Source organism: Poromitra crassiceps (assembly GCF_964638095.1).
Source record: "Poromitra crassiceps genome assembly, chromosome: 11".
Taxonomy (NCBI): domain Eukaryota; kingdom Metazoa; phylum Chordata; class Actinopteri; order Beryciformes; family Melamphaidae; genus Poromitra; species Poromitra crassiceps.
Window position 1 is genome coordinate 36,824,011 of NC_139643.1, and position 18,075 is coordinate 36,842,085.

The 18,075-nt window shown below is 44.4% G+C and overlaps 1 protein-coding gene across 1 annotated transcript; it reads left to right on the forward strand.

Moving 5' to 3' along the window:
* The first annotated feature begins 703 nt into the window (after positions 1-703).
* On the forward strand, positions 704-17,652 carry LOC310785397 (sperm acrosome membrane-associated protein 4-like). The gene is made up of 3 exons (XM_083646452.1): positions 704-862; positions 14,926-15,036; positions 16,081-17,652. Exons 1-3 carry the CDS (start codon positions 811-813, stop codon positions 16,296-16,298), a joined length of 381 nt encoding a protein of 126 aa, XP_083502578.1. The 5' UTR covers positions 704-810; the 3' UTR covers positions 16,299-17,652.
* The last annotated feature ends 423 nt before the right edge of the window (positions 17,653-18,075 follow it).

Here is an 18,075-nt window from a genome sequence, read left to right on the forward strand (position 1 = left end):
ATTATAAATTATAAATTTCTTAAATGGAATAATTTCTTATAAACAATAACATCAGTAATGCTATCATCCTATTGGTAAATGAGAGCTGTGTGAGTCTTATGGCAGTGAGCTGCTTGTGCAGGTTATACTGTAGTTAGCAAAACACTGCATTCCATTTGATGTCTCCAGGTCAAGATGCAGAGGAAAATCTAATTCTTAAAAAACAGAAAAGAATGACCATAACAGCACAAATAGGCTAATTGATAATAAAAAAAAATCCATAGGCTACTACAGTAGCTATTTACACTAATGAGAAAAGGAGCAAATATTGATGGTTAAAACTGAATAATGACATCAGAACAGTCTAATCCTAATGTTAATGAGATCTCCCTCTAAATCTGATTTATGGCCAAAATAAATAAAAAATGGCCAAAATGTTGTTGGGTCCATACAGCCTATTGTGCCCCCTCAGAATTTTGTCTTGCATTACGCCCCTGTGTGATTAAACGTGTTATACAAATAAACTTGTCCTGTCTTGTCTTGTCTAAAGCACATTTCCACCATCGACCATTGAGCACCTAAACCCGGTTGGAGCCCCTACCTAGCTGTTTGTTGTGCACACTGCACAGGTGGGAGATTAGGGGGGAAGGGTGTGGATGTCCCAAACAGCGCTCTGATTGGATAATGCTGACGTTTGGATGGGAGGTGGAAGGTTATAAATAGAGGGATGGCGCAAAAAAAAATGTTTGATCAAGATTATAACGGTCTGAGTCCACGCAGATAGAATTGTCCTGGGAGTCACGTCGAGTTTTCAAGCCTTATTTTTCCAAGATGAACAGAATTATTCTCAGCATTTTTGCAGCTGGGATCTGCTTTGCAATCGGTAAGAAAAGAGGAAAACCGCTAACTTGTGGTTAATCGATTGGTTTTGCATGTTTTAATATGTTTTTTTTTAACTACGATAGGACCGCTCCCGCGGAGACTAATTGAAAAAAATCACAACAAACAAAAACAAATTAAAAACCAGCTTGTGGGGACAACGTTGACGACTTCAAAGGAAACCGTTAGTCTTGTGTGTGCGTGTGCGTGTGTGTATGTGTGTGCGTGTGTGTGTGTGTGTGTGTGTGTGTGTGTGCGCGTGTGTGCGTGCGTGTGCGTGCGTGCTTACTGCACTCAATAGTGAGTTTTTAGTGACTTTTATGTATTTTTTCATCATCACTATATATTCCCATGTAGGAATATTATAGCCTACTGTATAGCCTAGTTTAGAAATGCTGTCGACCTACAAGATTGAGATATTTATATAGCCTATTTGTTGTTGTAAGGTATAGCCTAGGTAGTAGTAGGCTAGTGTTGAGTTCTATTTTGTCTTGAGCCTATAAATCTAATTTCCATAGAGGAAATGAGGACAACACAATAACCATAAACAGAGAAGTACTATTCAGAACACAATTCTTGTCAAGCACGTTTTTGTTGGGGCACTATTCTGTGTTTTGGTTCATTAACATTTGCTCCAATATTTGACTTACAGTAGCCTAGTTAGTAGTTTACTGTGTTAAATGGCGCAGAGCTTCAGGCTGTTGTCAGACTGTGTTTTCCTATGACATGTTGTTGCCTGCTGTAAGTAACCCAGGGGTAAATTAACAAAAAGTGGCTTAAACATAAGCTGACTTACCAGTTCTTCATTATAATGTGATACTGCATCATTTATAAACAAACCTCAATTCTATAGAACAGCATTAATTACCACCCCCCCCCCCCCCCCCCCAACAAAAAAAACACACCCCATCCTCCACTTAAATCTGTTTGATAACTGCTTCATATGATGCACACTGTGAACTCACTGGTCACATGGAAAATATGAGTCAAGTCTATCCCACGGATGAGAAAACACTGTGTTTATCCTCCAGTACATCCCTGGCTCTTGCTGCAATACCATATTATAGGATTTGGGTAAGGCAGCCTGTTCGTGGTATTATAGGCTAAGTCTGTGTTTGTTCTCAACCTGCCACGCATTAGATGAGAAATTCCTCACCCAATACATGTAGTATCGTAGTTTGAGCCAAAGCCCAGTGTCAGATTCACTGTCAACAAAAAGTGTTTGCAGACTGGGTGTGTTGTGCAGGCTATATCCTATATGTTCTTATTATTGTGTTGGGGTCTATTGTAGTTTGTTTTGTCCTTGGCAGCCCCTCTCGCCGCTGTTCCCCATCTCTTGTTTCAGACCACACCCTTCCCTTCCTACCCGGACCTACCTTTCCTTCCTATCTGGGACCTGCCCAATTCCTTCCTATCTGGGACGTGACAGATTTCTGTCTCTGACCCTGTTCTGGTATTTAAACGGCACAGTCCTAATCTTTGCCAATCCGATCTCAGTAAAGTACAGGTTTGAACACACCCAATGCGCATTGAGATCCGATTGCCTCAGGCCGCCACATGTGATCGGTTTCCTGTGTGTCTGAACAGCTTTGTTGCTTCTGACAGCATAAGGTGTCAGAAGCGTAAGCTTTCAGGTGATATAATCGTGCGTTCCTTTATCGCAAAATAACTGGGATGTGGAGGCTAAATTATGTCACATCCGTTTTGTTAGCGTTCCATTTGCAGAGAACTTGAGCTGGGAAGTTCACTGTTTATTGGTCAGATCCAGTCGCTAGCCAGGCTAGCCATTGTTAGCAATAACAGTTGATAACATGGCATTTCGTGGCATTTTGCACATACAAACACTGCAGCCTCATGTCCACACAGATAGAAGTTAGGCAGTGCTGTGTGTACAGCTGATTTAATGAGACACAAACAAAACAGAAGTGCTAAACAACATTACTATGATTATAACTACTGTTGTTGCGCGGCGCAGCCATCTTGGATTTTTTAGGTCGGGGCTCCTGAGGCTCCTACGAGTTTGGAATGGGAAATACCAGCTCTGGTGACGTCACCGTCCCAGCTCATGACCTTTGAAGTCGTAAGATTACCAGTTCCCAGTTATAAAGGAATGCACGATAACTGTCACCTTTTCCCCCACTAATTAGTTACTTAAATGGCTGTTTGTGGGGTGGAAGTGTTTACACCTGCACTGAATTAGATGCATGTAAAAATGATCAGGAATGAATCTGTATGTGAATGCTTAGAAAAAATGGTTTGAAATGAGGTCTGGTTGCTTTAAGTCAACATGGTCCAGGCTGTTGCTGGTGTTGGCAACTCTTCTGAATGTGGGTAATGCTTTCAGACTAAGTGTCTGCTCTAATCTGTGCTGAAGGATGTTGTTCCAGTCCCTCAGGGATACACAGGAAGGGACAATAGTTGTATGTTTTAGGATAGATCCGCATGCACATTAAAGTGTATTTACTCAACGACAGTAGACCCGCCTGGGTATATTTAACTTTCCTTTGGTAGGTAAGCAGTGTCATTATTCATATTTGAAGAGAGCTAATGAAGGCACTGTGCATGTTTACCTTTCCTTCTTGTAATTATTTTTGGTTTATTTGCGTACATAGCCTATACATTCAACTTGTGAGTCATTCCCAGTGAAGCAGGTGTGTATGCTCGTGTGCACCGTGTGACGTGGTAGTGGATAACATGAGCTCAAACCCGGGTTCAAGTCCGGATCACGGCCCGTGTAATGTGACCGAAGCAGAAATCCCATGAAGTGCGTCTCAGTTGTTATATTCCAGTATCCGTATTGCTTTTTCCGCCCATCAAATGAGATTGCATCTGCTTCATTTACACACACACACACACACACACACACACACACACACACACACACACACACACACACACACACACACACACACACACACACACACACACACACACACACACACACACACACACACACACACACACACACACACACACACACACACCTCTCTCTCGTACTGAGCTCTCTGGAATTTGACTTGGCATATGTGGGAGTCAGGAATGGGCCTGTTGCTTATCAGCTACTTGTGTGCTGACCGCACATGGACACACTGTTGTATTGAATTGGCAATTGTTAGTAGTAGAAAGGATAATTGTTTTAAAACAAGTTTTCTCTCCTTTTGAGACGATGGTGCCCTCAGTTGGAAAACCCGGGTAGTAAATTCAGAAGGTGTCATCCTGGAGAACACTGCTCCCTTGAGCGCTCATTACATGAGGAGATATCAGGCCTAGAATATTATCGAATTACTGTAATTGCTCTATAATTGTGTTGCTGTGCTCTTGTCCCATGATGCAACTATTTCATCGATTTTGAGTGCCCATTCCCACCCCTGCCCCGCCCCATCCAGGATTTCAGTGTTTTAAACACATAGCAATCCGTAGTTTCAGTGAATGAACTGTAGGGAGCAGTAGTAGGCTGACTAGGTAAATTATGGTGATTTGCAAGATGGCACACCCCATGGTTTAAACTGCCACCATATACTGTTTTGATGCATTTGCTGATTTCTCGTCAGCCAGCAGTCTCATTCTTTGGTCAAAATTGAGGGCAAAAGGGGAGAGAGACCTGAAATATATTAATGAAGCAAAGGTGCTGTTTCCTCAACAAAATCTTACTCAAGTCGGGAAGAAAGATTCACTGTAGTACTGTAAAAGTACTCAGCATTACTAAGTGGTGTACTGGCAGGGACGTAGGAAGGGGGGGAGGACACAGGAGACATGTCCCCCCCACATTTTTTAAGAAGGCAGTATTGGACCCCTGCACCATTTGGAGTCCAAAAACTAAAGTAATGTTTAAAAAAAAACAGAGAAACGGCAGGCACTAGGACCATGCGGCCACCCCATCTTCCAGCGACAGGGCCAGTAGAAGTGTGACACTGGGCCGGCCCAATCACATCTCTTACTAGGACCAGCTCTCCCCCTCTGTGTCTGGGCACACAGCTCTGGGGGGGCCCAATCACATCTCTAAAGCTGTGTTCACACGAGATATTTATTTTTCTCTCTGTCGCTCGATTCAAGCCTTTGGAATCGCTCTGTCGCTCTGTTTAAATCGCTCGTCAACAGGCACAATAATTGACGGACATCTGTGGGCTATAACGTTACGCAATGTCATGATATTTGTCCACTACGAGCTACCGTAGTTGTTTACAAGCTAAGCCTATCAGCGTGCTCATAATGCGAGCTCTATAGCGGTAGTACAGACTTCACTTCATGTCAGCTCTCAGCCTGTCAATCAGCTGTCAATGCGGTTTGTTGCCACACAATAAACCAGCGGTTTGTTCCAAGCCAGTTTGATCCTTGACTCACTCTCACACGGCAGCCAATCAGCGTTGAACAGCAACTGATGCCAGCGTAATTTCGCTGGAGTTGGGATATTTCATCTCAGGCGACGAGTAAATTTTCTCCCGCTCTGTCTCTGTCACTCGGACACCCAGCGATTTTTCTCCCGGGCAAATATACGGTCAATCGCTCGTTTGCATTGACTTTGTATGTAAACTCGATCCCAGCGAAAAACTTTAATAGGTCGGTGTGAACGCAGCTTTAGTAAGTGGCAGCAGTGTAGAAGTGAGTCACTAAACTAATAGTCTGACTGGGTTGAAGCAGCATGGTGGACTTAGTTAGCTCTCTCATTGGTGCCGAGTGCCGACCATTTCAGTCGGTGCTGGATGGAAATCCCATTCCGCTGCCTGCAAGCTCTGCATTGGCTCCGACCTGCTCTGACTGCGGCTGCGACCATATTTGGATTTCCTTTCCACACCCCCCGTGTTGAATCTGTATGCCTCTGCTGCTGTAAGTGTCGAATCTGCCGAGCTCAAATGTCTGCGCCACTGCCTTTGAAACAATAACAATAGCAGCGCTAGTCGCTAGCTCGTTGCTACACGCTGAAAACGATTGATGTGGATTATGCAATGAAGCCAGCCTGCATGGTACGTTCGGGGGATGGCACATTGTAGTCCACAATAGAAAGCGTGCCCAGCCAGACTCTCCCAGCCCCTTTGCTGGGAGAGTCTGGTAAGCGAGACTACTTTATATTTCGAGATTTTTGTAAATTATTTGTGCTGTTATGGTTATTAGTTTAATAACCATAACAGCACAAATAATTTACAAAAATCTCGAAATATAAATATACAGTATTTACCCGAATGAGAAAATGGGCACATTTTATGGTTAAAACTGAATAATGCCATCATAACAGTCTAATCCTAATGTTAATTTAAAATGTGATATTCCTCTAAATCTGGCTTCAAACGGCCAAAAATTTAGAAAAACATTTAAACAAAATGGCCGCTGGGCCTGAGAATGTGGGCCTGTACAAAATGTGTCCCCTCCACTTTTGAAATTAAAGCTATGTCCATGTATACTGGTAGTTACTTCCTTGTATCTTCCCCATGTCTTTTAGAATTATTAATTAATACACAGGACAAGATGTTACTATCCCTTGTGCCAAAATCCGAGGAAAAACACATTTAGAAGCCCAATCCAGAATAAAACAAGCTAACAGGCTAACAAACTAATAAACAAGACACAAATCACCAGTTACCTACCCTAGCCAACAGCAGTATGAAGCATGTCATTGGGGTTTTCAAGTGGGCACCTTCCTTCACCGACGTTTCGTTAAGTTAGGCCCACGACACCTCAAGAAGGCTTAACGTGTAATCCAGCGTCCTGGAAACACCCCCCTCCATGCTACCACCGCACAACTGCATATTACCTCACTATCTAAGCCTAACAACAAACAATCCCTAACTACACCACCACTGTCAATGGGCAGGCACCATCCTCGCCCAACCACTGATTTAAGTTCTGGGGAGATGGCAGCACATCATAAGTAGCCCCTAGAATAAATCTAATTCTGCTGGCCTCCATGCTCCACAACTCTCTCCACTTCAACTTTCTCTTCTCTACACTCTCCCAGTTCACCCACTGTCCTTGCTTTGCCTGCGACACTGCCTTAGTACATCTTACTGCCTCCTCTTGCCTATGTACTTCTTCAACTACCATCTTCCTCTTTTCTATTACTGATGCCTTGTTCCACACAGGTTTCCCTATGCACAACCCTAAGCCTCCACGCCCATGCTGCACCTGACCTATGATATCCCTGTGTCTAAGAGCTGACTGTGCTTGCTGTACTGCCTCCTTTGGGTTCCACTTCCTCCCTGTTTTAACTGTGGGCGCTACACTCCTAACCACTGGATCCTTTGACTGAGTCAGAGTCATTTCCAGTCTAACCTTAGCACACTTGAACTCCTCTGTCAGGCTAGATAATGGCAATTCCAATATGCCTTTCCCATATAAGGCTACACTGCTTAGGCAGCGTGGGACTCCAAGCCATTTTCTAATGAATGAGTTAATCATCCTTTCTAGCTTTTCTACCTTTGAAAGGGGAACCTCATACACTGTCAGTGGCCACATCAACCGAGGCAACAATCCAAACTGCAAACACCACAACTTTAACTTTCCTGGGAGCCCTGACTTGTCTATACTTGAAATACCTTGAATCATTTCCTGCCTCACCTCCTCAAACTGTCCCTTATCACTGAGACTTGCATCATACCATCTTCCCAAACTCTTGACTGGTTTCTCTAACACTGTAGGCACCACCTCATCATTTATAACAAACTTCTTACCTACTACCCTCCCTTTAATGATTGAAATACTCCTGGACTTACTTGGCTTCACTTTCATTCTAGCCCACTGCAGATTACTATTTAACTTATCCAACAATCTGCTAGTACATGGAGCGGTTGACGTCATAGTCGTCATGTCATCCATGTATGCCCTAATTGGAGGGAGCCGCAGCCCTCCCTGCAGCCTTTCTCCACCCACTACCCATTTTGAAGCCCTAATAATGATCTCCATTGCCATGGTAAAAGCTAATGGGGAAATTGTACACCCTGCCATAATGCCTATCTCCAGCTGCTGCCAAGCTGTAGTGTACTCTGCTGTGGTAAAGCAGAGTTGAATATCTAAGAAGTAGGCTTTAACTAAGCTCTTTATACTACCTGGCACTCTAAAGAAATCAAAGGCCTCCCATAACAGACTATGCGGCACTGACCCGAAAGCATTAGCCAGGTCCAAGAATACTACATGCAGGTCTCTCTTCTCACGCCTAGCTGACTGGATTTGGTGCCAGATCATGCTGGTGTGCTCTAAGCACCCGGAGAAGCCGGGAATTCCAGCCTTTTGCACCGAAGTATCTATTAGCCTATTCTTTTCTAGATAACTAGACAGCCTCTGTGCCACAACACTAAAGAAAACCTTCCCTTCAACATTAAGTAGACTGATAGGTCTAAACTGACTTATCTCTAACGAGTCCCTTTCTTTAGGAATGAAGATTCCCCCTGCTCTACGCCATGCCTTAGGAATAACCTGCTTCTTCCAGACTACCTTCATCAGCTTCCATAGAAACTGCAACACATCTGAAGCACTCTTATACAGCCGGTAGGGGACTCCATTAGGACCCGGGGCTGAAGAGGCCCTTGCACGTCTCACTACTTCTTGAACTTCTTTCCACCTTGGTGGGCTATCATCACACTGGCTCTCTATTTCACCAATAGGTGGAATATCAGCTGGGACTGTCATCTCTCTAAACCTTTCCCTATCTTTGTGAACCTCCTCCAAATATTCCTCAAGCTTCTGCTTAGGTACCATAAGGCTACCATTCTTTTCCTTACTAAACAATGACTTCACAAATCTAAATGGATCCTTATAGAATGCTATTCTAGCTCTCTCTTTCTTTTTCCTATTTTTCCTAATGCTCTCTGCTCTTCTTAAAACTGCCAACCGATCCCTCACATCTGACTGCAAGCAATCAATGCCTTCCTTCTCAACCTCTGTAGCTTTCCTCCACTGCCTCTTAAGCTGTCTTCTCTCCTGGATAAGTCTATCTATCTCTTGTTGGCGCCTAGATTTAACTACCTCACCCTCTAGTTTCTTCCTTTTCTCAAAGACGCCAAACCTTTCCTTACCATAATCATAAATACAATCTCCCATTTTCTCCAACTTACTCTCAGCAGTTCCTTTAAGCTTCTCTAACATCCTAACCAAATCACTATTGATATCTTCCCACTTCCTACTTTCCGCTGCACCTGGCCACTTAACTCTAGGCTTCTGACCGCTAATCTTCTCCCTTTTTGGCTGGCTGGCCTCTCTGCTTTCCTCGGTGCTAGGACCTGCCTCAACATCAGGGGTGCTGATGTCCTGCGAGCTGTGGGTTACTTCCTGTCGCTGGACTTCACCCGACTGACTTGATAAACTTCTTAAGAAATAATTATCAATGCGGGGTCCCTGTGTTCCCTCTACCAAGCACCTCTTCCTGCCTTGATGGATTCTAAGGCCCCTCAAAGTTGTTACCTTCTGCCAGCCACACAAGCAAACCTGACACTTCTTTCCATCTACATCTGAACTAGTGGCTTCCACTGACATGTTTTCCCTACTCATAGTCAAGTCCGTTCCAGAGTCAATAACCGTGTCAACCATAGGTGAGTCATCTTCCGCCCCCGCTCTCGCAGACTCTAGGGGTGTTTTTTCATAATTCTGTTTCGTAGCAAGTTTGGGTGTAACCAATGGCCTATTGGCCTTGGCTACTGCCACAATGAGCAGCTAACCCATTGCAGCCCCGGTGGGGTCTAATCCCTCCTGTCAGCTGTCTTTCCATGCTGTCACTAGGTCTTTCCCTAGTTGTCAGCTGCACTATTCACAACAGTCACTAGCCTAAGCTAGCTTTAGTATTAATTAATACACAGGACAAGATGTTACTATCCCTTGTGCCAAAATCCGAGGAAAAACACATTTAGAAGCCCAATCCAGAATAAAACAAGCTAACAGGCTAACAAACTAATAAACAAGACACAAATCACCAGTTACCTACCCTAGCCAACAGCAGTATGAAGCATGTCATTGGGGTTTTCAAGTGGGCACCTTCCTTCACCGACGTTTCGTTAAGTTAGGCCCACGACACCTCAAGAAGGCTTAACGGTGTAATCCAGCGTCCTGGAAACACCCCCCTCCATGCTACCACCGCACAACTGCATATTACCTCACTATCTAAGCCTAGCTATCCAGGTTAATTCGGTATGACATTCCTGACTACACCACCACTGTCAATGATTCAGCCCTGTTGATGCGGACCGTTAATCATGACCAACAACGAAGAAGAACATTCCCTGTTTCCAAATGTATGTCAATCGGCTATTTCTACTTCTGCCTGCCTGTTTGAATCCTTCCGCACTAGTTTAGATCCACATCAGCCTGAAGCTCACTGGGCCGTGCCTCAGCGTGGCCTCGGTGGTGGCAGATGTTTGAAAGATACGCGTTTGAAAGATGTTTTAAGATACTAAGATACTAGTATCTTTCAAACAGATACTGTTTGAAAGATACTAACCCTAACCCGCTGTGTGGAATTTAGAGAAAGTGGTCCTCTCATCTCTTATCTCATCTGTCTGCATATGATCATGTAAATGCCACGCATGGCTGCTTATGCAAAGGTGTGCCCATTGTGAGAAAGAAAGTGAGAAAGACAGGGGGGGGAAATACATATAAAAGGGATCATGTGCTCCACATGAGATGATTGACATGTTTGTGCCACTCTCTAAACTTCAAACCAGTGAACCACATGCACATGGTGCAACCAACTGGCAACAATGTCACAAGGAAAGCCAAATTGCACGCCACATGACTTAACCCATGAAGTATACACAGCTGCTTCACACCCTTCTGCTTTTATTCAATGGTGGCGCAGTGGAGTAGCGCTGTCGCCTCACAGCAAGAAGGGTCCTGGGTTTGAGTCCCGTCTCTTGGCACTGTTGGGTATATGTCTCCCCATGCCTTCGGTGCCAGGAGGGTTATCTCGTGAAAATGGCCTTTCCCGTGTGGAAGTTTGCATGTTCTCCCCGTGTTCACCTGGGGTTCCTCCTCCATATAACATCAATGAACCCCCACTGAAAAGCATGGAAGAAGACATCGCCTGAGCGGCAGTGTCTACCCCCATATGATTCCCGAGCGCGGCGCTGCTGCCGCTCACCGCTCCCCCAGGGGATGGGTCAAATGCGGAGAACAAATATCACACATTGTGTGACAATCAGTGGGACTTTACCTTTACCTGGCCCTGCCCGTTGGAGGGAGAGGCGGAAGACAAATTTCACAGCACCATATATAGCATGCTGTGTGTGTTGTTGTGCTGCATAACGTGTGTGTGTGTCTGACTAATAGAGATGAGGTTTGTCCGTCCGGTTTCTTCTTCTTCAAGGTAAAATCCTCGCCCCACCCACATTTTCCTGCCAAGTTTATAACCTTTATCACAAAGATCACAGAACATCTCAAATATTTGAGCCCAAAGACAAAAAGCTATCTGGCCTAGCCCCAGCTTTTACTCGTCATCAGTATGATAACACTGGCAGTTCGGATTTGCCACATTGTAAATGCTGTATTGTGGTGAGTGTATCGGCTGCTTTGGCTTAAACATATATCTGTTTGTTGCCATACCGTCAGATGTTTTGGTGTCCACCCTGTGCAGAGCGTGTTGCTGTGTCTGGGTAGTTGTAGAGCAATGGTCCTCAACTGGTCTAGCCTCACGACCCACATTCTTCCTTAGTCATTAACTCGTGACCAAATTTCAGAATTTAGCTTAACTTTGTAGTGTCATTTAGACCCCTTCACTACAAGCTAGCATGGCATGTCGGTACCAATGGATTCCTTAGGTCTTCTACTATCATGGTACCAGTATCTTCACTTTAGCTTAAAAAATGAGCCCGCTACAAACTCTGAAAGACAGTACAGTTGGCCACGGACGCCAGCAACCTTAATGAGTAGAAGAACTTTTTTTTCTCATGTGCACATCCGCGAGACGCTCAAAAAGGCCCCGTGACACACTTTTGGCTCCCGACCCACACAGTTGAGCTACACTGGAGGTAAAAGCACTCTCGGTCAGACGTTCCTAATAGTCACAATGGGCCATCTGTGCAAGTGGGGTATGAGTCCTGGTCACTGCACTAGCACCTCCTCTGGTCGGTCGGGGCGTCTGTTCGGGAGGGAGGGGAACTGGGGGGAATAGTGTGATCCGCCCACGCGCTCCGTCCTGCAGGTGAAACTCTTTGCTGTCAGGTGAAGAGAAGCGGGTGGCACATGTATCGGAGGAAGCATGTAGACTGACGGGTTCTCCCCAGATCAGCAGAGGGGGTGGAGCAGCGACCGGGACAGCAGAGAGGAATTGGCCAAGTACAGTTGAGGAGAAAATGGGGGGGAAATCAGAAGGGAAAAAATTGAGGCACTAACCAATTATGTATTGAGACACTTATGCGTTCTGCACTTATACCCTTATATAACTGAACAGCATTGGTGTGATTGTTCCCATGCGATGAATTCTTCACCTCAGTCAGCTTCTCGTAAGCGCCCAAATTGACCTGTTTATTCTGTAGTCTGCAGTCATGGAACTTTAGATGGCTCATAATTGTGTGTAATGTATAGATGTGGTGGGGGGGGACAGGTTGGACTGGATCTAACCCCCGGGGGAAAAGCCTTCCAGACTGACGCTGTCAGGTGACAGATAACTTGTTGGTCTACATTGCAGAGCCCTTAACCACCACGAGTCCTCGAGGTGTGGCAGCATCGAGGGGAGGGGAATTTCCCAAAGTATTTTGTTTCCCGTCACATTTAATTCTCTGCATATTTTTTATTGTAAAAGTGAATCCAGTTTTTGTAGATTGTCAGATGTAGTCGTAGTCTTGGCTGTTTTGCCAGGTAGACAAACCCCTGACTTGTTGATCTGTATTCTAGAGAGACAGGGTGGAGATTGAGGCTGCATTAGATTCTGACTAACCAATCACATGTAATTACTGGCTCCTACCTAGAACAAGCACTTGAGTATGTGTCATGCGTCTTTCTATGGGAGGCGGAGCTCCCTCGCCGCAATGCTCAACTCCTCTTGTGTTCGGGTGTGACCGAAACCAGCTGCACAAGGTGTGTGTGTGTGTGTGTGTGTGTGTGTGTGTGTGTGTGTGTGTGTGTGTGTGTGTGTGTGTGTGTGTGTGTGTGTGTGTGTGTGTGTGTGTGTGTGTGTGGGACATTCATCATGAGACACCACAAGTTAGAAAGAAAGCACATACTTTAGTTATTATCCTTTAGTATAATCTACCCTATTGAATACTTAATCTTTATTACCGTAATCCAGAAAGCATTTCCACCCTTTACATGAGCAAGTTATTTTTGGACATGAGTGAAGTACAAAACCTTTGTCTGATAAGAACCCATCAAGTTATTTGTAAGGACCATGGCAAAACAGATATTTTGAAGATTTTTTTTAAACATGCCTAAAATTGTGATATGTATTTGTTTTCTTGACAAGTGATCTTAATTGACTTGAGATAAACTGAAGTAGCAGTTTTTCTAAATCTAAATAAAGAAAACATGTTGGTCCTCTTTACACCTCTGCTGGACATTTATTGCATTGCTAACTATTCATTTCCTGGTTCTCAAAATTATCAAGGCAGGTGGATAGATACAGTAAATGTGACCCCATGGAACAAACCCAGTTGGGTCTGGGTTTTGATTTCCTCTGAGGTCCCTGATGCTATGAAATAGATCTAAGCAGAGTAAGGTCTTCTTCATGAAAGCCAAAAGAACCAGATGGACCACACTGAACAGTTCACTGGTGTAAAGTGTCTAAGCTAATCTCTAAACTAGCAAGAAACAGACATGCCTTGTGGGTTTATGTGAGAAAGGATCATATCCCTTTCCATGACAATCCCAGTCGTGAAGCTTCGAGGTCGAGACCTGAAGGGCAGGTTTAACTGTTAGAAACTCTAGTAGTATGTGTGTGTGTGTGTGTGTGTGTGTGTGTGTGTGTGTGTGTGTGTGTGTGCGTGCGCGCGCGTGTGCGTGCGTGGCGAGTGTAGGAATCTCCCCTCCAGCACTCAGTCACACACTCATTCCAGGTTTTCATCACATAGGAGTTGGTAGAATGCATGTATGACATTGAGTCAGATCATAAATAAATATGCATACTTCAGGAAGACACAGCTATTGAATGAAACGGGTCAAGTGAGAAGGGTTCAGCAGGTCATAGTAGGGCTGGGCGATACATCAATATCATATCATCATGTGGTGATTTTGGGATCTCGTGACGCACAGTCCTGCTGTCTAAACTGATGACGAGCATATTTTATGTAAAAACTGAGATGTGAAACATTTTAAGGCATATTATTTGCCACATGTACCATTCAATGGGATGAACATTAACTTGATTATTTAACAATTTTTGTCACACATGAGCCATAATTGTGATGCACATCGAATCAGAAAGACATCCTTATGATTATTGTGATATCGATTTTCAACCATATCGCCCAGTCGTAGGTCACCCCAGTTCTCCTTTCTCCAACTGTGGAGTGAACCTGCCTGTCTACCCTCCTTTGGTTGAGTCACTTTTAAAATGCTAAGCTGCAGGATATGAGTGAGCGGTAAAGTGTCCCTTGACCCACACTGTTCCAACAGTCTAGACGGCAAAGGACTGTCAGCAAGAGCTTTCATTTCAGACAAATGACAAGATGTTTACGCAGACCTCAGTTTTAATCTAAAGGGCCTTTTTCACAGCTGCCATTTTGTGTCTAAAAGGCAGGGTAAAGACAGGTGCAACCAACTCACTAATTAGGACCCTGGCACTGGAACACCTAAATGGCCTGGAAGTTGGAAACCATAATTAATGTTTTGGTGCACCTGTGTTACTTCCTGCCTTTTAGACACAAACTGGCTGCTGTGAAAAAGGCATATTGCTGCCTTTTGCTAACGTTATAGACCCTTTTCACGGTGGCCATTTTGTGTCGAAAAGGCAGGACCAACACAGGTGCAACCAGTACACTAATGAGAGTTTCCAAATTCCATGATTGGAAGTTGGAAACTGTCATTAGTGTTCTGCTTGCACCCGTGTTGGTCCTGCCTTTTCGACACAAAATGGCCACCGTGAAAAGGGTCTATTCCCCCCTCATTCTACGGCTTTTGATCCTCTTCTCTCTCTCTCTCTCTCTCCCCCCCACTCAGCTCATGCCCTGGAGTGCTACAAATGTGATTTTGGGGTTGGAAGTCTGTGTTTCACCACAAAAGTCACCTGCCCTGAGGGAGAACATTGCTTCAGCGGCGAGGGGAAATCAGGTAAGGAGCTAAAACTGCTAGAAATCCTGTCGGTCTGCATTCTCCCAGTTGTGAGAGGCTTGGAGGAGACTTGGCATCATTGCACACTTTGAAAGACACAGTTAAACCACTCCAGACACAACTAACTAGAATTGCGCTCTGAGAGCGCGCAGACCTCCGCCAAGGCCAATACTCCAGTCTGCTATGATATGCAAATATTGTGAGTCGGATCAGAACCCTGACCCTGAGCCACCCACATCCCCTTAGCCACTCCTCGTACTCACCCCTCGAACCCCAACTCTCTACGACCTTCCTGTCCCTAGATACGCTGGACCCGCCTCCTTTCCTGATCACGCCACCTTCCACCACACAGATACACGTAGCCACTCGCTCAACCCAGCCCTCGAACCCGACCTTCCTATCCCTAGCTACAGCCTCTTTTCCATAGCATCTTTTCCCTCACCACACCACCTCCCACATGGACCAGAACGGCAACATATCATTTTGTAGTAGGCTCATAAGCCACTGCCCCTTTTAGGGGGAAACCCGCCATAGAAAGGACTGCACAAGAAGACCGAAACACACAAAAAACCATTTAAAACGCCAATATGTACATTATATACACGAATAGGAGGAGTAGGTATTAATACCATAATTAAGATGTTGCAGCCCTTATGGTAGTGTGGGTGCATTGTGGGGAAAAGAAGAGGATGCATCAGATCCCTATACAAATTAGCATCTGTGCCTTTATGTCTATGCTTGAATTTAGCATTAAGGAGTGCCAGTGTGCCTTTCTTTCCCCAGTGATGACCAAAGTCACCTCTATTCTGAGGCACTTATTCCTCTGTTTAAAATGCTGACTCTCCAGTCTCTGCTTTCAATACAGAAGATAAATAGATAAAAACAAAGGCATCCTGGCACCCATAGGGCGCAGCTAGAGTAGGACAACAGTAGGACACTGGCCAAAATATTCCCCACCCCGAGTGTTCAAAATGGCCACCGTGTGAATGGTCAATAGCCAGTATAATCTAATAGCTAATCGATGTATTTGCTATTTCTCCACAGGCGACCTGAACTTTATAAAGACAAAGGGCTGTGCAAAAGTGAATGAATGCAACGGAACCGATGACACGGCTGTCTTAAACCAAACCATCTACTCCATGACGAAGACGTGCTGCAACATTGACCTGTGCAACGCAGCGCCTGGGCTGCCCCACACCACCGCACTGCCGCTCGCCCTCGCCACCGCCACCGCTGTGCTGATGGCCATGGCCCTGGTCTGAGCAGGAAGATGTGGATGGATCAAACACACACACACACACACACATGCACACACACACACACGCACACACACACTGTATGCACACCGACAGGGATTTAGTTAATGCTCTCCTGCAACACTAAGCTCCATGGTCTCTTATGTACATAAATGATCTACAGAACTTGTTTTTCACGCGGGCCCCGTGTTCGACCCCACCTTCAGGTGCACTGTGCTTTTAATTTCACATACACTGCAACGTTTTTAGATCCACGATGGGACATTTAAGCCTCTTTTCAGCGTTTTTGTTACCCCTCATCCCAAAGTGTAATTTGTCACCAATTCGGGCCTGTAGTGTTGAAGGCTTTGCAATCTTTTAGGCACGATGGATGATTCTCAACATCTATAGCTCAGGTGTGAGTGACCGTAAGCGGATGTGAGCGACAGTAAATGTGTGAACTGATTTATTGCAAAGCGTTTCTAAACTGACGTCAGACATATTCTAATCTTGGCATAGCTCAAAGTGGTTGAAGCGCAATCCGACGCATGCATGCGGAAAGCACCGACCTGATTAGATAATTGAGATCATAGTTGCATGCCAGTCATCACCATAACTCTCTGGGCCCTACAATTTACTTGTCCTACCAGAATGAGCCGCAAATAGTTGGTAAGTACAGGCAGGGCCTTACAGTAGGTGCCAATAGTTAAATCATGTTCACTGTGTGGCTAAATTATTTTTTATTTGTTAGTTATAGAGCTAAACGTATTGCATTTGCCCCACCCTGTTTCTACATGCCATATAAGCAATTTAAATTTTCAAAAGGCTTCTATATGCATTTCTAGTTCAAATAAAATTTCTTTATATTCATTTCAATACGTAAACATTTCATGTTGATGCCAATGGCTTTATAATTGCTTTATTTCAAGTACTGTCTATAGCTAAAATCATGTAAATGGGCGCTGTTGCTATCAAGTCAAGTCTGTGAAAGTTGATACAAGAGTTGATACAAGAAATGGCCACAGCTATGTACTTGATCTTGTGTAGTGTATAGTGTGTGTGTGTGTGTGTGTGTGTATATATATGGAAAAAGGTAATCAAATTGATTTTGTTTGTTTATCATCTATTGGAGGCAACTGGAAAATTGTCAAGGCGCTTCCTCGTCCAGGAAGCACCTCTGCACCTGTTTGAATTGATATTAGATCCATCACAAGTTGCATTGCATGAGCAATTTGATCTATCATTTCCTTCCTGAATCTATTTGACACTTGGCATTATTTTCCTAAAAAGAAATGTGTATGCTATGCCTGGCTGAATGTCTTGCAAAATTGGATATGAGAATTTGAAGAATTCAATAAATGACAATGTCAACATCAAAATGGAGGAACAAAAAGGCTCTTTCTTCCTGCTTTAGAACACTGATGAAACTGTTGTGATTCCGTGTCTACTAATGTCTGTGTCTGCCTATTGACTTCCGCCTTGCAGGACTGACCGGTTCTCCTAGTTTCAGCCCGCTCAAAACCTATTCAGGCTGAGATAGCACAGATTGTATCATGAACATTTTTGTGGTTACTTGGCTGTATACAGTCATTGAACTCTGCATCTCTGCTTTCAATGACACAGAGCAGACATCGTTATAATCATACATCATCAGCTGATTATTCAACTATCAGAAGTGCTGCTTGTTGCTCTGCAGTTTTTAACTGCCCACTCCAGTTCACATCACAAGTGACTCATACCTCTGGAAATGCCCAGCAAATACCTAAATGGGAGTGTTTTCTTACTTGGCCAGTCTCGTGCGGCA